Source organism: Pinus tabuliformis, chromosome 6, assembly GCF_031772625.1.
Source record: "Pinus tabuliformis cultivar Carrire ecotype Pingquan chromosome 6, CPIR1, whole genome shotgun sequence".
NCBI lineage: Eukaryota > Viridiplantae > Streptophyta > Pinopsida > Pinales > Pinaceae > Pinus > Pinus tabuliformis.
In genome coordinates, this window is record NC_142292.1 from 121,360,312 (window position 1) to 121,383,430 (window position 23,119).

Genomic DNA, 23,119 nt, shown 5'->3' on the forward strand with positions numbered 1-23,119 from the left:
CCACTGATCTTCTTCAATAAGGGTTTCATGCACAGCTCACTTCAACCATCAATAAAGAGAGAAAAACAATACTAGATCTCAGATGCAATGGAGATACCTGCCATTATTTCATAAATTCTAATACCATTCAAACCCTAGCAAGTGAACAAGATACCTATGTTCAACAATACTCTACAATAAGCTGTTACTAATGGCTGAAAATAAAAATATGCAGAAAATAAAACAACTAACAGCACTTCAGGAGAGTAACACCAGCAAGATTTCAACCCCAAAGTCTTTATTTATTAGCACCAGAAAAAGTTTACAAGAGAGCTTCTTCAGCACAAGACTCACAGATCGAATGATTTCAAATGACCCCTAGCACCCTATTTAAAGGAAAAATTCCCAACAGCTAGTTCGAGTGATCCACATCAAAATGATCTCGACCATCGATGAGGATCAAGATATCTCTTAATCTCATCCGTCGAATTTTTAATGCTTTAAAAAATTGAAATTCTGCATTTATTTACTCAAAATATTATTATTTCATTATTTTTTAAGTTTTTTGTTTTATTTTATTATTTTATTTTTTTTTTATTTTTATTTATTTTTTAATTTATTTTATAAATTTTATTTTATATTTTATTTTTTAAATTTTATTTATTTTTTAATTTATTTTATAAATTTTCTTTTATTTTTTATTTTTTTAAATTTTTATTTTTTAGTTATTTTTTTATTTTTTAATTTTTTTTAATTTTTTTAATTTTTAAATTATTTTTAAATGGATCCTCGAACTTAGCCTTTGGAAAAAATGACCTAGGACCTAGGACTTAGGACTTATGAGGGGATTAGAACATTTTCTAACCCTCAAGACATTTTACATGATGACTTTTACAATTTTACATCTTAAGGGGGAAAACCCATTTGACATAGACTCTCATAAAACCACCCAGTTCTGCGACACAACTATAATCTAGCAGATTAACACACCAGGATTCCTCTAAGATTCTAATGACAAAATTCATTCCGGCTTTGGGGTTAGGCTGAAGGAAAACTCTGCCGATCATGGATCGGTGAGACAAAAAACCTTCCGGAGTGTAGATTATCACTAGAAATTTAGGTCCACCTAGGCAATTTACATACATGACACATATCTGCTAAGATTATTTACAATTCACACATGTAGACTGGGTTTACAACATAACATGATCAGGTCGACGATGACTGTCGAATGGCATGAACACGTCGATCAAGCGCTATCCCTTTTTGCGAAGAAAAGGGGGTGTACTGCTATGGGTAGTTGACACGTAGTGGTCAACAGGCCGGAAGTATCAATGATCGAAAAAGTACTAGTGGAAATGCATTCTTCATGGGAGATTGTCTAGTATCTTGGCTCAGCAAAAAACAATCATCCATATCACTCTCTACAGCTAAAGCCGAGTATATAGTTGTTGCAAATTGTTGTACTCAAATATTATGGATGAAGGAAGCTCTGAAGGATGTTAACATATGTTAGGCCCCTTATACTACTAGTGTAACCCTTTATTGTTACTAGTACAACCCCCTTATTATATTGTTGTACCCATGTAATCCCCATATCGTTATCATTGTGCCCCATAGAAGCCCATTATTGTTATTATTGAGCCCTTAAATTATTATTGTTATGTCGACTCTGATTATATTATGACCCCTTAGACTCCTATAATAGAAAGGAGGTCTTGTCATTTGTATCATCCAAGAATTGTTCATTTGTGTAATGTAAAGGAGGTTGCCCCCTCGAAGAGCCTTATTTCTAAGGCGTTCATCTATCTTTTTTGTGAATTGGTTTCATAACATTTGGTATCAAAACTTTGGATTCTAGGGTTTCGCTATTCCAAACAGGTCATCGTGGCATTTTCGCAATAATGTTTTCTCTGTGAAGTTTCAGAACCTAAAAAAAATAAGTTGCACGAAACGGGAAAACGGGTACGAGTTTCCGAAACAGGCACGGGTACGAAACGTGACCCCCCAAATTTTGGAAACGGGGAAACGCGAATATATATATATATATGGACATTTAAGAAATATGTGCAATCATAAAGCATATATGATACATTCTAATTTATTACATTATAATAAAATTGTCAATTGTCAATGCATAAACTACAAGTCTCTAAATTTACATCACATTTACTCGAAATATCACATAATGAAAGTAGAAATATCCAAAATCAGCCACGAGATATTTCTAATTTCTTATCTCGTGCTTGATTGGGAGTCTCCTCTTACATAGTCGAACGACCTTAGTGCTCTTGATTAAATACAAGTTTCATACCCTAGTAGCCTACATGCTCTTGATTATTAGGAGTCTCCCCTGCATAAAGGGCTTGGTTCTCTTGATTAAATACAAGTTCCATACCCTAGTACATGATAAAATCCAATGGAAACATTGCAATCCCCCCAATCCTAAAATTCTGAAAAACAGATAAGACTACTAGATTTTGAGTGAGATCTAAAATTCTACTTTCGCCATATGAAATCCAATGAGGGCGAAACCACTCTTAAACATTCTGAGTCATTTCATAGCAATGTTAAAAATTTAAGTAAAATGATGAAAATGAAAAATAAAGGAGAATATCAATGAAAAATAAAGGAGAATATTTAACATTACCATGAACTGCATATCAACACTAGGGCCATAGGCTTCAACATTCGGCCACCCCACTCAAAAAATTCATTTTTTTATAGCTTGAGAGACATCTAGAAGCATCTAGAGGATATTTGAGTCGCCCAATAGAAAATTAGAAGCGAAAATATAAAAATAAATAAATAAATACATACAAGAAAAAGTCAAGTTACAAGAGGAAACTCTGACGTAAGGCCCAAAAATGTGTTTCTGGCCATACTGGCCATGTTTCCTCCTCGAGAAACGGGCCCTCTGCCCACGTTTCGTGCAACTTAGAAAAAAACCCATTTGAGACGAAGTTTCGTTGAACCTCGGGTCCGAAATTCAGATCTTGTCTCGCTATATTTTAGGATATATGATCTGAGGAAGTTAGGGTTTTTGCAAGCTCCAAAATTTCATCTAAAACAAGTCATCGTGGAATTTTCACTATAACATTTTCGCTAGAAAGTTTCAGAACGTAAAACAAAAACCCATTTGAGAAGAAGTTTGTCTGAACCTCGGGTCTGAATTTCAGCTCTTGTTTCACTATATTTTCGGAGATACAGTCCAAGACATTTAGGGTTTCTGCAGGCTCCCAAATTACATCCCAAACAGGTGACCTGGGGAAAATAGTCATAACTGTCTCTCTGAGCATCAGATTGAAAGTTCGTAAGAAGTTATAGAAAGAGGAAAGATTGTAGTTCCATGTGTAAATTTTTCATATCCAAAGGTCAAAACAGTGACATGTGGCACTTCTACAAGTTCGCTCTTCTGAAAAGGTCTATAATTAGGTCATCGCGGGAGATTGAGGATAAACCTTTCTTCAGAATCCAATTGCAATCAGACTTGCGGAGTTAGAAAGAAGACTCAGAGGGCTATTATAGACCCAAATTTCAGAACTTAAAGATCCGAAAGTACAGAGTTACAGTGGTTTCAAGATCGAGCTCCTAAAATCAAGAAATTGAGATGAGAAAGTTTGATGGCAAGGATCCGGTAAATTGGATACTACAAATGGAGAAATATTTTGATCTACATGATATACCACTGTTACAAAAGGTATGTATTGCATCTTCATATTTAGGACAAGATCAATTTTTATGGTATAAAGGGCTTTGTCCTCATAAACCACTTGTTATGTAGTCAATTTTCACGGAGGAAATTATAGCACATTATGAGGGTACAAAGAGCAACACCTTCTTTAGAGCAACACCACAACAATTGGAAGAAAAAAGAGCAAAAGGGCTTTGTTACAAAGTGGAAAGCAAAATTATGGCAACAAGGAAGTCTACCCCTCACAACTATAAAGATGGAAGTGTTGTTTCTCCTAGCCTTCCACAACCTACAAGGGTTACACCACAACAATTGAAAAAGAAAAAGGGCTTTGTTACAATTGTGATAGCAAATGCTCTAAAGGTCATAAGTGTGCTGAGAAGAAATTATAGATTATGAAGAGGAGAAAGAAAAACATCAAAAGAAGAGGATATACACCAGGAACCAACCCCAGAGAAAGAAGAAATGAATCCGACCATATCTTGTAAAGTATTGGCAAGAATTACCACTCCTCAAACTCTCAAGATAGAAGGACATATCAAGAAGAAAAAGGTTCAAGAAGTGAAAGATCACATCGAAAAAGAAGAAATGAATCCAACCATATCTTGTAATGCATTGGCTAGAATTACCACTCAAACTATCAAGATAGAAGGACATATCAAGAAGAAAAATGTTCAAGCAGTGAGAGATCACATCGAGCATCAACAACAAGTTCTCCAACTTTTAAAGGATAACGCCACTTTGGTGCAGAATCAAATGAAACAATAGGTAGATCAAAATTGCAGTGAAAAAAGTTTTGATGTAGGTGATTGGGTATTTTTACGGCTACATTTCAAGCAAGCTATTTATGAGAAGGAAATGTGGGCAATACTACATGCACTTAAAAAATGGCGACCTTACACAATGGGAAAACACTTCAAGGTAAAAATGGATCATGATAGTCTTAAATACTTTTTAGAACAGTGATTATCTTTAGAAGAATCGAAAAAATGGGTCACAAATATGTTGGGTTATGACTTTGACATCATCTACAGAAAAGGGAAGCAAAATTTTGTTGTAGATGCACTCTCAAGAAAGGATGAGGACGTGGAAGCATTGTTTTGTGCTATTTCTATTATCCAACCAGATTTGATAAATGAAACAAGGTATGAATGGAAGAAGGACGAAGAAGTGTGGCCACTCATTCAAAAGTTGCAGAAGATCCCAATTCAAACAATATTGCCAAAACTTGAAGATGAAGGAAAAATCATATTGGAACCTAGAGCAGTCACAGAAACAAGAACCCGACAGCTACGAAATCGATCAATTTCAAAGTATCTCATCAAGTGGAAGAACTTACCCGTTGAAGATTCCACATGGGAAGACAAGAATTTTATACAAAAGCATCAAGAACTACTCAAGTGTTGAGGACAACACTTTTTGAAGGAGAAGGGCATGTTAGGCCCCTATACTACTAGTGTAACCCCTTATTGTTATTAGTACAACCCCCTTATTATATTGTACCCATGTAGTCCCCATATTGTTATTATTGTGCCCCATAGAAGCCCACTATTGTTATTATTGTGCCCTTACATTATTATTGTTATGTCGGCTCTGATTATATTATGACCCCTTAGACTCCTATATATAGAAAGGATGTCTTGTCATTTGTATCATCCAAGAATTGTTCATTTGTGTAATGTAAAGGAGGTTGCCCCCTCGAAGAGGCTTATTTCTATGGCGTTCATCTATCTTTTTTGTGAGCTAATTTCATAACAACATAGATACCGACCAACCAATCACCATCTATTATGATAAGACAAGTTCTATCAATCTCAGTAAAAATCCAATGATACACTCAAAGACCAAACATATACCAATCAAATATCATTTTCTTCGTGAAGAAGTAGTTGAACAAAACATCATGTTGGAATATATCAATACAAAGGAGCAGATTGCAGACATTTTCACCAAACCCCTTCCTCGAGAAGCATTTGAACATCTCTGCCAAAAGATGGGGGGTATTGCTCTAGCATCACACTAAGTTGATTCATAAGATGTTGCATGATAGGGGGAGCAATTCGACAGGGGGAGTTCTTATGCACCCTTTTTCCATTGATGTCAAAAGGGAAGAGAAGAAGAATATTGCCATCCAATGACAAAGGGGGAGATTGTTAGTATAGTTTTCATTGATGTCAATATACTGAAGAAGACAAGGATATCAATGAAATGAAGCAGGTAGGGATATGATGATGATAATCAATTAAGAAACCAAAACCATGAAGAAGCCCAAAGGCATTCTGCCATGCCTCCGTGTTTTGCACTATTAAAGGATCAGTCACATGAAATAATATTTTTCTCTAACTTAGAAAAGGAATTTCACATGAGGCATGGAGCATCTGAAAGGGCATAATTTTACCTTTCTAATGAGCTATTATGTGTCCCAAAATTCCAAATAACGAGAGAGAACAAAATTTTACAAATTTAAGTCAAGAATCTGCCAATGAGCCAACCTTACCTTATCAAACTCATGTCGGCTTAGCTAGGAGACACGTCCCTTCGTTTTTCATGCACAAAAGAGTATATATATAGAAGGAACTCTGCACTTTTGGAGGACAGACAAGTTCAGATTCATTAAGAAAAGAAAGACACAACAAGTCCACATCTCGTGAACTATACAAGCTCAGAATTGCGGATTTGTTTCTAGGGAGGACAACTCAGAACTGCGAACTATTACTCGGAATTGCAGATTGTTTTGACTACAGATTAGGGCGAAGTAAGGTTTGTGTTTGGGGTATAAGACCTTGCTCAAAACTGTGGACTATTGCTCAGGACTATGCACTGTTTGACTGTAGATTAGGGCGGAGTAAGGTTTGTGTTTGGGGTATAAGATCTTGCTCAGAACTGTGGACTATTTCTCAGGACTTTGGACTGTTTGACTGTAGATTAGGGTTGAGTAAGGATTGTGTTTTAAGACCTTCCTTCTGCTGCAATGCGGACACCTAGTGCAGGCTAGTAACATTACACAGTGTTGTCTGGAGGCTACTACAACAACATCATTACAGGCTAAGTGTGATGACAGTCTTCCCCTAACTGTTGATTAACCTCTACCTTGACTGCGGACAGTGCTACTATGGATAGTGCTCTCTTGGCTTGAGTTGGACAGTGATTAGGTGTCCTCTCCACTATTCATTAACAATTACAGGGTCATTTCTTTTGCAGAAAATTGTGGACAGTTCAAGGATCAATTTACTTTGAGGATTATGGGCAGCAATTGTTCAGGACAGTGATGTAACTGCAATACAGGGCTAATCTAAAAAGAGACTTGTGTGGACCAGCAAGTATTGAGTTTTCCTGTGGGATAGAGGTTGAAGACATGGAATCTCTATGACTGGACAACTTATAAGGCTGATACAAGGTGGTTGAGTTGGCAGCAGTGATAGACTTGACAAACCAATGAAGTGAAGTGATACGTGAAGATTCTCATACATATTCTCTAATACAAAGCATTCATAGGATTGGTGTCCTTGGAGTTGGTGCTCCTAAACTCAAGGTTGGTGCCTTGGATAGATAGGGTCAAAGCCTCATCAAAACCAAGTTGGAGCTTGGGAACATATTTATATTGTATACAATTTCTTTTTGATTAATAATACAATTATTATACACTGATTTAAATTAAATTGTGAAGAATCTAACTGGTAAAATAACAATTGAAAAGAAACACTGATTCACCCCCCTCTCAATATTTCCAACAATGTGATGTGTTTTAGCCAAGGTTACTTGGGAGCGGAAGCGAAAACACAGAGCAGGGGCGAGAGTGATATTTTCAGAAGCTCTCGGTTTGGGAGCGATTCCGAAAGTGTTTTTTATATAATATATTTTTATTTTATTTTTTATATTTTGATGCATATATGTCAACAAAAGCATGTAAAATGATGAATTAAATATTAAAAACATAGATTGAACCATATAACAACAATCATCTAGAAGTTATAATCTTCATCAACGATGTCCACAAGTTAGTAACATAGTAACATACAACATATTGAGTCTCATGATTCATCAATATTAAAGTTTCAAGATTTCAAAATTCAATATATTACATTTATCATCATTGATCACCAAAGTTGTACTTGTAAGCTAAGTGTAACTGTTACAACAAATAATATCTAACATGAAATGAAATGAAACAACTTTCAAATTTCACGAAGCATCATATTCATAATTCATTACTAATGAGTTATAATTGCCAACTTCAAACATAAATTGTCATATATTGTTTACAAAAAATATCATAATAAATATGAAAAAGTCAGTAGTTATAAAAACTACTAGAAACTAGAAAAGACAAGTAAATCTATTATCTATTGCTAATGCTTGGGCCTCTTGCCGCCACGAGAAATGTCTAATTTTTTAGTCTTGTTGGAAAATCAATATCATTGTCATTAATATCACCCTCTAAGCATTAATATCCAGAGGTATCTTTGTCATTACCTCTAGATCTATATAGGGATCTTTGTCATTAATATCACCCTCTAAGCATTAACATAAGATAGAAAAAGCATAGCATGTCAAGTCAAGATTTTATTTGAGTGATGCGTACACTTTTATGAGGGTCATGATAGAAGAGTTCGACAACCAATGTCACTAACATCAAGGTATATAGAGGGATTGGTGCTCTTGATTAAATACGAGTTCCATACCCTAATACATGACAAAATCCAATGGAAACATTGCAATCCCTCCAATCTTTAAATCCTGAAAAACTGATAAGTCTGCTGGATTTTGAATGAAATCTAAAATTCTACTTTCTCCATATAATATCCAATGAGGTCGGAACCACTCTCAAACATCCTGAGTCATTTCATGGTAATGTTACAAATTTAAGTAAAAGATGAAAATAAAAAATTTAAGAATTTAACATTACCATGAATCGCATATCAATACTAAGGCCATAGGCTTGATCATTAGGCTGCCCCACTCAAAATTTATTTGTTTCTTTGAAAAAAATTGCATTACTGCAACAACAAAAAAAATTGCAAAAAAAGACTAAACACTCCCAAAAAACCAGGGAGCGTTTTTTTTTTTTTTTCAAGAAGCCCTCTCCCACTCGGAGCACGAATTGGGAGCGGAGGCGTGAGAGGGGAGTTGCTCCCCCGCAACCGTGGTTTTAGCATACTGAGAAGAAACTAGAAATCAGATTTACTGCTGAAATAAATCTGCTATATACTAATGTAATTTTTGGATCCACTTGATAAAGGAGAGTGTCTAGTTTTTGAGCTTTCCTACTGATTCAGTTGGGTGGAAGGGAAGTATATTGCTACTGTAATTTATACTTCAGATACAGCTGTAAATATGAGAATTCAATGAAATAGATCCAAGGAACCTCAAATAAATAAGGTGAAATTTGTAGTGTTTTAAAGGGCAGATATTATAAATTTCCACATAAATGTAATTCCTGGAACCTTACCCTCACCGCATGGGAAGAAATTGCTAAGTACAGAAACATTAATCAGGCACTTATCATATTTTTCTTGTGGTAAGGATAAGGCCACATATTTTGACCCAATCCAAATACCTAGTTCAATTAAAAACACTAAACAAAGCTTTCAACCATAACATGAATAAACTCATAGTCTCATAGTACTAAAGGCTTGGCATTTCAGGGTAGAAACTCTCTTGCTAATCAAAATCAGTGCAGGGCGGCCCCAGTTAAAAACTTAAATAAAACATTGCTCAATATGTCAACCATAAGAAGAGCCTGCATAATATAATCCAGATTCAATAGAACTCACAACCAGAAAACATGTAATAGGAAAGCTGGTAATACTTCAACAAGAACCTAAATAAAAAAACCAGCACTGCTTCTATAAGCTGTCTCCTAACTTCCAGCTTGCAGATGCCCTTAAAACTAATCTAATCTACAAAAATTGTTGGCAGTTAGGGATGGCATCAACAACGTACTAATGGTCCTCCAAACAATTTGATTTGCCTACCTGTTCACACTGCTATACTGCATCTATTACCTAAGTAAATATCACTTATTTGAAGCTGCAAAGCATTTGAACCTCCATTGACACAAAAATCACAATCCCAAATGAATAAAATTTACCAAGAGAGCATCTCAGACGATTCCATCAATCATGTCATTACCTCATACTCCAGAGACACATTAAGTTTGTATTTAGTAAAAGCACAAATTTATAAGACACCTCCATACAAGTGCACAACTATACTTGTAAAATTACAAAGACAGCAATATTCATTTATCTATGAGAAAAAAACAACTGGAAATGGAAATATGAAAAATGTTTACACCAATATTGAAGGCTACCTTCTCTGGTGGAAGATCTATTCCTAAATGACCACGTGAAATGACAATACCATCTGCCTCTCGCAAGATCTCATCAAAGTGTACTAGACCCTGTAACATAAGTTGTATGTATATTAAGATTCAAATAAGAAACTGCTTCTTGTGCAATGTGCATATCTATGATGGATTAAACATGAAAAGAAGAGATTAAAACTTGGAGACTTCATTCAGTGATACACCAAATACCTCTATAGTGTCAATCTTAGCAAATATCTGTGTCTGATGAAGATTCCCAAGCCCATTAAGATAAGCACGGGTCTATAGAAGACAAAAGGAGGAAACAGGTTTTATATCAATGCAAAGTTAGCATCAAGCAAACAAATTTCTAGGTGTCCCCTAATATATCTGATACAGTATGTTAACTACGGTTTAACTGTCAATATAAAATCCTTAAGATGTAGCACTCACTATTTGAGATTATTCAATTATAAGGGGCAAGTCACATGTCACAGAGATAAAACAAACAATTTTACATCGTCATTTACTAATGAAGACAAATTTCTAGGTGTCCCCTAATATATCTGATACAGTATGTTAACTACGGTTTAACTGTCAATATAAAATCCTTAAGATGTAGCACTCACTATTTGAGGTTATTCAATTATAAGGGGCAAGTCACATGTCACAGAAATAAAACAAACAATTTTACATCATCATTTACTAATGAAGCCAGAAGTAAAAATTGTCACCTCATAAAATCATTGTCAATTCGGAATGATTTCAGAGGTACATATGATAATGGCTTCATATTTGATGCTTAATATAATCCATCTACTTAAAAGTTGTAAAAGAATACGAAAAAACAGGCACCATAGAAACAGGTCAGGCAACAAATTAAAACGCATAAGATAACATTATGAGTTTGGTTCCAGAAAAAGAGCTTGATAGAATTTTTTAAATGTGAGATCCATCATAGTAGCTAGAAGTAATAGCACAAAGCTCAGAACATGACAGAACGCAACTTTATGTCATCCTTCTTACTTGTATAATGTCTTCTGCATGTCGTGTGTATGACAAAGAAAGAAAGTCAATGTTGTTGCCAACTCCCCAAGTTGCAATAACCTACAAAGTACAAATAACAGCAATATATAAAAGTACAAAACTCATCAGAATCAAATCACAAGATGAATAATAAACCTTAACACAAAAATAGACTAGTGCCTGGCATTTTGTAAGGCTACATTAAATCCACCAGATCAAAGCTTGCACTATCCAGTAATCAAAGGCATTTTGAAGAGCAAAGATTACCACAATAAATAGTAAATGCACAAATTAGTTTATTTGTCACTTTAAATTCATCTTAGTTACAGACGAAGTCACACAGTTCGGGTTCAAGTTTGCGATCAGCAACGGTTAATTTTGATTCGGGTTCAAATTTTCTGATATATATATATATATATGTACACACACACACACATATATATATAATTCCAATCCTATTTTGGGAATTTTAAGATGCTTTATTCTATATTATGCATCTATTGTTAGAAGGAGACTTTTTTTTTTGGTTCCATTTAATGACGAATGCTCCAAAGCCACAGACTGTCGAGTATGCCAAGTCTTCAAAATCAAAATGTAAGACCTGAAAAATAACCATCAGCAAATGTGTGCTCAGAATCGGCAAGAATATCATTGCTCCACACTTTGATGACTTTATGAATGTTTCTAGAGCTAGGGTTTTATTGATTTGGGGTAACATTGGATGTGCTCTACCATGAAAATTGGTGGAGAGGCTAAAGCACATGAGATCTCCAAGACCCAAAAATGGTTTGGGGAAATTCTACCCAGTGAAGGAGATATTAAAATAATTAATATTTTTAATGGGTTCCTAAGTCTAAACTTAGGAAATAAAAATATTAATGGGTATTAATATAAAACTGGGTTAGAAGGTTAAATGACATGATCAAACCAAATCTAATTTTAGTCGTTGATTAGAGATGTAATCTCGTCGTTGAAGACTCAACAGAAAAAGTATAAGAGGAGGCCTGAGGGTCAGTGGGAGATACACCAGTGATCAGTGAATTCGATTCTCTAAAGCGGGGTTTGCTAAGAGATATCGAACCAGTGATCAGAGTTGTAGCAAGGGGCAATGAGTACGAGGCAGAGAAGCAGAGATAGTACCGGAAGACCAGCACAAAGGCAAAGAGGCAAAGATAGTGCTGGAAGACCAGCACAAAGGCAAAGAGGCAGACGTAGAGCCATAGGGAGCCACGCAGAGGCTAGTAGTGATTGCGTAGAGGCCAGAAGGCCCTGCGTCACCCACGCAGAGGCTGCAGAAGTGATGCAGAGGGCCAGAGAGGCTACGCAGAGCCTCAGAGGGCTGACGCAAGGGTTTCAAGCTGACGCATAGGCCAGGAGGGCTAACATCCTGCTTCAGATTGTGCTGGAGAGGGTTTCGTGGGGTGACTTTCAGAATATTTGCTTCCGAAGAGAGGTATTACTACCAGATTATTTATCTGTATCGAGGGAGCCAGTTTGGCACCGAGTGCACTCAAGAAAAGTTGCTTAATAATAAAACCCTCAGAACAATTGCACCGGTTTTCCCAAGTTGGGTTTTTCCAGGGATGATTGTCCAAAAATAACGATGTCCCTTGTGTGTTTGCCTATTTATTTTAGTTGTTGATCTATAGATGGTTGAGACTGTATTGTGTTTATTTCAATGTTTATATGGTTAAATAACTTGTTAGTAATTAAACAAGTAGGTGATATAAACCAGAGAATACAGATAAAATTTCTAACAAGTAATAGTTAGAAATTTCAACATGGTATTAGAGCGTTGCAGATCACAGGAGAGTTGAAGGCACCAGTTGAATTAGAGAATTTGCAGCAGAAAACAGTTGTCCCGAGTGACAGAAGTTATTCCTAGGAAGAAAGCAACAAAGAAGGGTTGACGCAGAGGGTCTGTGTCATTAGTTCGAGCCAAAGAGAGGCCAGAGCAAAAGCAAAGGAAGGAAGAAGAGGCTCACGAAGAGCCACGCAAAGACCAGGAGGGTTGATGCAGTTGGGTAGGGGAGCAAATCAACCTTGCCAAGATTGCGCAAAGCCTAGAGGCTTAGTTCTTCAGTTGTTGGGGCATAGGAAAATGTGGGCAGATTGCGGAGAGTGAAGTTGGTAGGGTGTTGTTGTTGTCGAGGCAGAACAGTACTTAATGGGACAGAACCAAGATAGAGGGCATCGCTAGCTAGGCGGATTTCTAGCCAAGAAATCCATATCAATGTTGCAGGTGCATAGGAGATCGGAGAGGTGTGATTCGACGATTGGCAGAAGGATTTCCAGGAGGGAAATCGAGACTCAGAGGGAGTCTAGCAGAGAACTTCCAGGAGGGAAGTAGAGAGTCAGAGAAGTCGAAAAGAAGACCAGAGATGGCCATGAATGGACTAAGGGATCAAGACAGGCCGGACGGAGCGTCCAACTTTGTCATTTGGAAGACCAGGATCCTGTCTGTTCTAGATAGACATCGCATCAAGGCCTTTTCCTTGAGAACCGTGGCTATCTCAGTCGACCCTGCTGATAACGAAAGGTATGAGGATGCAATGGCCAAGGCAAAATGCATAATCGTTGATGGGGTCAAGGATCATATCGTTCAGCATATTGTCGAGAAGAATACGGCAAAGGAAATGTGGGACACCTTGACGACATTCAAGGCACTTTCATGCAGAGGAAGATGCTACTAGAGAATCAGTTGCAGTCGTATTAGATGCAGAAGGGGAGCAGGTAGATTACTTCCTCAGTAGATTGAAGGAGATTCGAGACCAATTGAATTCCATAGGAGCCACGCTGGATCAGGAGTTAATGTGAGGACCGCCCTGAACACAGTCTCTGAGTAGTAGGAGACATTTGTCCAAAGCATTTTGGGCAGAGAGCATCTTCCAGATTGGGAAGAACTATGGGCAGCTCTTCGTCAAGAAGAGCTCAGACAGCTGACCAAGGTGGGAAGTATTAGCAAAGGAGACCGCGTCAAGAAAGAGGAGGAAGAGGATGCAGCTCTAGCATCTGCGGGATAACAGAGGAAGAGGAAGAAGAAGGACCTCTCCAAGATAAAGTGCTTAAAATGTGGGGAACTAGGCCATCATCCAAATCAGTGTCCGAGGAAGAAGAATAAGAGAGAGGCGTCTGACTCCAAGGCAATGCCAGCAAAGGCAGAAAAGGAGGTAGAGGATGATGACGATTGTGCCATGAGTGCTCATGTACCTCTAGAGAAGAGGTGGGGAGACATCAAGCTGTAGTCAGGAGGACTACAGGAGATGAGGGGCAGGATCCTTGAGGTACCCAAACTCTTGGATCATATCTAGCTACAGGAGCCCCGAAGTGACAGTAGCAAGATGGCGGATGTCGATAGAAGCAGATGCAGATGGAGCTGCAGAGAGTGCTAGAGTGTAGTAGTCCCTGGCAGCGCAGAGAGGGTTGCAGCAGTGCGAGAGGCACAGAGGATGTTGCAGTAGTGCGAGAGGCACAAAGGATGTTGCAGCGGTGCAAGAAGGCACAGAGGTGTTTGCAGCGGTGCAAGAGGCACAGAGTTTGTTGCAACAACGCAGAAGTAGCAGAGGGAGCATAGGATAGCGGCAGAGAGAGCCTCGGCATCATGAGGGTTTCTAGCCTAACAAGGATGTCAGTAGTTGGGTAGGTCAATTACTTACTTCTCAGTAACTGAGTTGCAGTGCAGCAGTAGCAGTGTGTTAATTTTAGGTATGTTCTATGCTAGAGCAATTTATTTAATTTCTTTTCCATATTAGAAATCACATCAGCATAAAGTAAACTGCAGATAGAACATAAATATAAATCGCAGAAGACAAGAGGACAACAAGATGTGGCGCAAGCCAGGGACAAACCCCACAATGTGTGGGAAGCCCTTGATCAATTCTTCTTTTATGTTCTTCAAAGTTCAATAGAGAAAGAGAAAGAGAGAGAAAGTACATTTACAACATAAGTCAACACTTTGACTTATCTAGATCTAGCATAGATCATTTTGTATAACGATGAGATCAGTTGAAGACATTCTGTTTCAACTAATTCTCCAAGGTGACTCCTTCACCTATCATCGTTCTGCATCTTGTCCATTTGTTGCAACTTACCATGTAGCACCATCATGCATCATCACGCTGCTCATGATCTCATACGTTGCCCATACATCATGTTGATCTACATCATACTGCCCATATATATATATATATATATATATATATATTCATCACGCTGCCATATATCTCATGATATTGTCCATGTTCATCATACTGCCCATTATCATGCTGCCCTTTAACATGCTACCCTTTATTAATGTGCATAATTATTTAGTTCATATACATATCAGCCTTAGCTGCTTACTATGGCTTACAGCCTAGCAAAGCAACTAGGCTATAGTTCCATGTCACTGTTGTACAAGATGTTTGCACTGCCACTGAGATTTTATTGAGATATCTCAGGACTTGCTATATATAACACAGTCCCTTCGTCCGAGATTTTCATCTTCTAATCACTGTTATATTATGTTGTCCAACATGCTTAAACTACTATAGACGAACCACTAAGATCAGGTGTCAAGACTGTTGTAGACAGCCTTGGATTTGCCACGTTGTCACCTACAGCTGCATGCCATTAACATGGATCCTTCACGCTGTAACTACTTGGCAATGGCTAGGTCCAACCTTCTAATTGTTCCATCAATCTGTGATCTGCGGATTATAATAATCTGAGTTGTAGTCTATAATGTGATCTATCACCCTTGAATGCAGGTCTGCTGTACCTGAGTTTAGATCACTGCATATACGAATACCTTATCTTTTGACTGCGGCTACCACACCTGAAATTTCCGAGAGGAAGTATGCAAAATTCTTATCTTCTTAACTACGTGAACATGTCTTCTTTTACTGCGTGAACAATTCTCCTTTTGGCTGTGTTTTACATGTCTTCCCTGATCTGCGTATATGTCTCTTTTATGACTGCGTTGGATAAGGTGTCCATGTTGTGCGTATTACATCGTATGGAAACCTGTGTGAATAGTTCTCCTTTTTGGCTGCGTTTTGCTTCCCTGATCTGCATATTGTCTACATGTATGTATATTGCATTTCCTGAGTGTGAAAGTTGTGCGTTGATATCTATATATATACATATGCAATTACTGTATCATTGCATATACAGATCTTCCTGCATTGTATTGTCTGCCCTGTGTATATATATCCTTATGTATGCGTAGTGTATAATGGTCTCCTCATGAACAGCATTATGACTGCGGCTCTTCCACAACGGTAATGTGGATAGAACGTTTTCCTTTGGCTGCATATGAGACCTCTTTTACAGTGCCAGATTTCTGCGGCTAGGGTTTACAGCGGCCACATCTCTGTGGCTAGGGTTTACTGCGGGCAGATCTCTGTGGCTAGGGCAACGTACAGCAGCTAGGGCATTACTTGAAGACTAACATATCACACATGGTATCTCTCTGCTTCACCAAAAACCCAGACGTGGAGAGGAGGAGACTACACATGAAGAGGTGTGTTGCAAATGACATCAAATCCTCTTCTATTTATACCAAAATGTATAGGTTGAATAGACATGACGTTTGGGCTTCTTGAGCCTACATAAGTTGTTGGTCGGCTAGATAATAAATCCATAATCAAAATAAATTCATATCTCCATAAATACTTATCGGAATCGGATGATCTTTGGATCAATCCTACACCTCTCGACGAGAGGGATCCAATAAAAATATCAGCTGCCATAAATAAGCTGACCACATGGAGTTTGGCCCTAGTTGCCAATTTAACACTCCCTCTCAACTAGGGAGAACTCCATCCGGTGATCCATAAGTCCGACTGTACTATCTCTGCCATCAGTGCCCTGCACTGCTCTGCCCAACTCTTCTTAGCTTTGCTGGCTCTGCTATGCTCTGCTCAGCTCTGCTGCTCTGCTCTGCTCTGCTCAGCTCTGCTATGCTCTGTTGGCTCTGCTATGCTATGCTCTGCTCAGCTCAACTCTGTTCTGCTATGCTATGCTATGCTCTGCTCAGCTTAGCTCTGTTGAACCATGAAGAAGAAGAATTGATCGAGAATGTCTCATAACATTCTCCACTAACCCAAAGTCAGTCTGAGAGTGCGTACCACTGGTCCCAGACCAGTCTCAACTGACCCAAAGTCAGCGTCATAGTGAGTACCACTCCTACCACTGGTCCCAAACCAGTCCTGTACTGACACGAAGTCAGTCTCGGAGTATGTACCACTAGTCCCAGACCAGTCTCAACCGACTCAAAGTTAGCGTCATAGTATGGTACAACTCCTACCACTGGTCCCAGACCAGTCTCAACCGACCCGAAGTCAGCGTCATAGTATGTACCTCTCACTGGTCCCAGACCAGTACTGCACTGACACGAAGTCAGTCTCAGAGTATGTACCACTGGTTCCAGACTAGTCTCAACCGACCCGAAGTCAGCGTCATAGTATGGTACAACTCCTACCACTGGTCCAGACCAGTATCATTGATCCCAGATCAATGGAGGTCATCCTAGCGTAGGGAGTACGGTAGATACAACGATGCGTCCATCGGTACTACTATGGTCCCTAACTTCATTTCCCTGCTCATTGATCAGATGAGAGGTACTTCCCATGAGTCCCAAACTGCATGGGTAGGATGCCTCGACAGGAGAACTAATCAATCCTGTCCTCACAGGAGAACACATCAATCATGCTATAATCGCCATGGAGAACACATCAATCATGCTACAATCGCCATGGAGAACACATCATCTAGGTTGCCATGGAGAACACATCAATCCAGGCCTCACAGGAGAACACATCAATCCTACTACAATCGCCATGGAGAACACATCAATCCAGGCCTCACAGGAGAACACATCAATCCTACTACAATCGCCATGGAGAACACATCAATCCAGGCCTCACAGGAGAACTAATCATCTTGCTACACAGGAGAGCGAATCATCTTGTTCCACAAGAGAAGCGAATCATTTTGTCCCACAAGGGAGCAAATCATCTTGTTCCAGTGCGCACCACTAGGAGAGGGTGAGTCACCCTGTGGTCGTATGTTGCTCCAGTAAAAACCGCAAGCCCCCCAGAGCTCCCAGAGCTCAATGTATGCAACATGCAGGACCCTTTTACAAAGGTCTCTCGATGACTCCAAGTCGTTCGAGAAAATCACAAATTTGATCTTTCCCCCGGGGCTTTAGCGACCTGTACATCATCTCAGTGCGATGGAGCCTCCTTGCTCATCGACTTTCCATATCCCAGATAAGGTAGTATCTGATTTTTGTCTGCTGCAGCAATTGTCGAATACGGGATTCCTCAATAATCGAATCCCACCTCTAGTTGTCACAGAGAAAAACAGCTCACTTAAGAGCTTCCGCAACCATGCAGCTTCATAAGAGATCATCCATGTATTTGGTCTTGGCGGTGCTTATAGCGACCAACTTCTGCTTCCTGCATCAAAGCGGAATCCAAAGAGAACCAGCACTGAAAAGTGTTGTAGTGATCCTCCACACTGCCTGCCCATTCAACATTCGAATAATAATGCAATTTCATCTTTCCGGCAGTGTATCTCAATCCATGAGAGATTGTGCCCTGAAGATATCTCAGAAGATTCTTGGCACCAATCCAATGAGGCTCAACCAAATATGATCTCACCATGCTAACTGCAAAACATATGTCCGGACGGAGGTTCACCAAGAACATCAATGCGAATGAGTTTATGAAACTCAGAGGCATTCCCAAATCAAGTCCGTCATATAACCTCTGAAAGTTAAGATCTTCGAGGTAGTCACAGGCTAGCAGTTTATCTTTCCACATTCGGAATCCAACTCCCTCTGTCTTCTACAAATGAGAGGGTCTGCACCTATCAGACATAGGTGTTAGTATGAGAGGTCTGTCATCCACAACCTTCGGATGGTTTGGATATATTTCACTCCTAGTGAATCTCAGCTTCATCAGACAGCTGTTGATCCTTTCATACTATGCTCGGGGTGTCTTGCTTCAAGCCATAGAGGGCTTTCTTCCACCTGTATACATGAGATTCCTGTTCATGAATCTCAAACTCCACAGGTTGTTCCAAACCTGTGGACCGCTACATGAGGGGGAATGGTCCCCTTGTAAGATTTTCCTTCGATACATCTCAGACATGTACCTTCATGCTCTTTTGAATTCAGGCATCTCTGTCACCATCTAACTCACAGACCTCCGGTGTTGTGTCAATGGACATGGTCCCCTGGTGGACTCCCTGCAACTTGATACAACCCTGAACTCAAAAACATCTTTCAAAATTTAATTTTCAAACACGTACCTTTCCATCGACGAATGCCACCATAAAACCTTTGACTTCCATTCCTTTTTCAGGATAGGTGGCATTGGCTTCAAGTGTAATCCCACGGTTGTTTCCATCTCTATCAAATTATAGAGTGCACCCTTCTATCCGATGAAGTGCCTTGAAGCACTGGGTTCTTTGCCTCCTTGAAGAGTCAATGTCTCTTTGATGACCTGCATCTCTGTCATTCGGACACTCCTTCGCATAAGGGCCGAACTCATAACCAAGACATCTACCTTTCCTTCCACCCTTAGATCCGAACTTCCCATGAAGTGATCTTGAGGTATGCCCCATCAGAAGTTCTGCTACGTCATTCTGATAATATGCTCTGCTTCGACTTCACCCTAAGTGAATTGTGAAGAACCCATTGATCCTTTTGTCTTGTCCCAACTGTCTTTGGTGATTGTTGTTTCACTCTTGCTTGGGCATTGTCTTCACCTCAACTCTAATACCATGTTAATTTTAGGTATGTTCTATGCTAGAGCAATTTATTTAATTTCTTTTCCATATTAGCAATCACATCCACATAAAGTAAACTGCAGATAGAACATAAATATAAATTGCAGACAAGACAAGAAGACACAAGATGTGGCGCAAGCCAGGGACAAACCCCACAATGTGTGGGGAAACCCTTGATCAATTCTTTTTTATGTTTTTCAAAGTTCAACAGAGAAAGAGAGAGAGAGATAGTACATTTACAACAGAAGTCAACACTTTGACTTATCTAGATCTAGCATAGATCATTTTGTATAACGATGAGATCAGTTGAAGACATTTTGTTTCAACTGAATCTCCAAGGTGACTCCACCTATCATCATTCTGCATCTTGTCCATTTGTTGCAACTTACCATGTAGCACCATCATGCAGCATCATGCATCATCACGCTGCTCATGATCTCATAGGCTGCCCATACATCATGCTGTCCATGATCTACATCATACTACCCATATATATATATATATATATTCATCATGTTGCCCATATATCTCATGATGCTGTCCATGTTCATCATACTGCCCATTATCACGCTGCCCTTTAACATGCTGCCCTTTATTAATGTGCATAATTCTTTAGTTCATATACATATCAGCCTTAGCTGCTTGCTATGGCTTACAGCCTAGCAAAGCAACTAGGCTATAGTTCCATGTCACTGCTGTACAAGATGTTTGTATTGCCACTGAGATTTTACCGAGATATCTCAGGACTGTTGTATATAACACAGTCCCTTCGTCCGAGATTTTCATCTTCTAATCACTGTTATATTATGCTGTCCAACATGCTTAAACTGCTACAGAAGAACCACTGAGATCAGGTGTCAAGACTGCTATAGACAGCCTTGGATTTGCCACGCTGTCACCTACAGCTACGTGCCATTAACATGGATCCTTCACGTTGTAACTGCTTGGCAGTGGCTAGGTCCAACCTTCTAACTGTTCCATCAATCTGTGATCTGCGGATTATAATAATCTGAGTTGTAGTCTATAATGTGATCTATCACCCTTGAATGCAGGTCTGCTGTACCTGAGTTTAGATCACTGCATATACGAATACCTTATCTTTTGACTGCGGCTACCACACCTGAAATTTCCGAGAGGAAGTATGCGAAATTCTTATCTTCTTAACTGCGTGAACATGTCTTTTTACTGCATGAACAATTCTCTTTTGGCTGCATTTTACATGTTTCCCTGATCTGCGTATATGTCTCTTTTATGACTGTGTTGGATAAGGTGTCCATCTTGTGCGTATTACATCGTATGGAAACCTGCATGAATAGTTTCTCCTTTTTGGCTGCGTTTTGCTTCCCTGATCTGCATATTGTCTACGTGTATATACATTGCATTTCTGAGTGTGAAAGTTGTGCGTTGATATCTATATTGACTACATATATATATACATATGCATTTACTGTATCATTGCATATACAGATCTTGCTGCGTTGTATTGTCTGCCATGCGTATATATATCCTTATGTATGCGTAGTGTATAATGGTCTCCTCATGAACAGCATTATGACTGCGGCTCTTCCACAACGGCAATGCGGATAGAACGTTTTCCTTTGGCTGCATATGAGACCTCTTTTACAGCAGCCAGATTTCTGTGGCTAGGGTTTACTGCAGCCAGATCTCTGTGGCTAGGGTTTACTACGGCCAGATCTCTGCGGCTGGGGCAACGTACAGCAGCTAGGGCATTACTTGAAGACCAACGTATCACACATGGTGTCTCTCTCCTTCACCAAAAACCCAGATGTGGAGAGGAGGAGACTACACATGAAGAGGTGTGTTGCAAATGACATCAAATCCTCTTCTATTTATGCCAAAATGTATAGGTTGAATAGACATGATGTTTGGGCTTCTTGAGCCTACATAAGTTGCTGGTCGGCTAGATAATAAATCCATAATCAAAATAAATTCATATCTCCATAAATACTTATTGGAATCGGATGATCTTTGGATCAATCTTACATCTCTCGACGAGAGGCATCCAATAAAAATATCAGCTGCCATAAATAAGCTGACTCACATGGAGTTTGGCCCTAGTTGCCAATTTAACACAATGGTAGTGCTATGGGTAGCATGATGAGAGAGAACTATAGTGCAAATGCAGTGTTGGGTGGAAGGACCAGCAGCAGCACGGACGAAGAGTGAGTTGTCGTACAAAATGTAACAGTGGAAGTGGTATGGCCATGGGCAACAGTACATGATGCAGCAATGTAGAGGATGTTGGGCAAGAAGGCCTAGCATCAACACAGGTACCGATGCCGTATAATCAGGGTGATCCTCAGTGGTGAAGTATTACTATAGCACATTCCTCGCTAAGAGGGAGTGTTGATTTTGGGTAGCAGTAGAAGTGCTCTAGCGATGAAATTGGTGGAGAGGCTAAAGCACAAGAGATCTCCAAGGCCCGAAATGGTTTGGGGAAATTCTACCGGTGAAAGAGATATTAAAAAATAATAATATTTTTTATGAGTTCCTAAGTCTAAACTTAGGAAAAATAAAAATATTAATGGGTTTAATATAAAACTGGGTTAGGAGGTTCTAAATGACATGGATCAAGCCAAATCTAATCTTAGCTGTTGATTAAAGATGTAATCTCGGTCGTTGAAGACTCAACAAAAAAAGTATAAGAGGAGGCTTGAGGGTTAGTTAGAGATACAAAAGAGTGATCAGTCAGTTCAATTTTCTAGAGAGGGGTTTGCTAAGGGAAATCGAACCATTCATCAGAGTTGCAGCGAGCGGCGCAATGAATATGAGGCAGAGGAGCAAAGATAGTGTCAGAAGACCAGCGCAGAGGCAAAGAGGTAGACGCAGAGCTAGAGGGAGCCATGCAGAGGCCAGCAGTGACTGCGAAGAGGCGAGAAGGGCCTGCGTCACCCACACAGAGGCTGCAGAAGTGACGTAGAGGGCCAGAGAGGTTGAGCAATGCCTCAAAGGGCTGACACAGAGGTTTTCAGGCTGACACAGAGGCAAGGAGGGCTAACACAGTGCTTTAGATTGTGCTGGAGAAGGTTTCGTGGGGCAGACTTTCAGAATATCTGCTTCCGAAGGGGGTATTACTGCCAGATTATTTATCTATGTCGGGTGAGCTAGTTTGGCACCTAGTGTACTCAAGAAAATTTGCTTAATAATAAAACCCTCAAAACAGTTGCACTACTTTTCCCAAGTTGGGTTTTTCGGAGGACGATTTCCAAAATAACGATGTACCTTGTGTGTTTGTCTATTTATTTCAGTTGTTGATCTGTATGTTTGAGACTGTATTGTGTTTATTTCATTTCATTACTGTAAAAATACTGAAA

General features: G+C 39.2%; 1 protein-coding gene across 1 annotated transcript in view; it reads right to left on the minus strand.

The window, feature by feature from the left end:
* Positions 1-23,119, minus strand: part of LOC149257639 (pyruvate kinase 1, cytosolic-like) — a 347,863-nt gene that overhangs the window by 165,707 nt on the left and 159,037 nt on the right. The window contains exons 15-17 of the mRNA XM_089381665.1: positions 11,007-11,087; positions 10,212-10,283; positions 9,987-10,076 (exon numbers count right to left, since the gene is read on the minus strand). Coding sequence (XP_089237791.1) covers positions 9,987-10,076; positions 10,212-10,283; positions 11,007-11,087 — 243 coding nt within the window. The remainder of the gene's footprint in view (positions 1-9,986; positions 10,077-10,211; positions 10,284-11,006; positions 11,088-23,119) is intronic.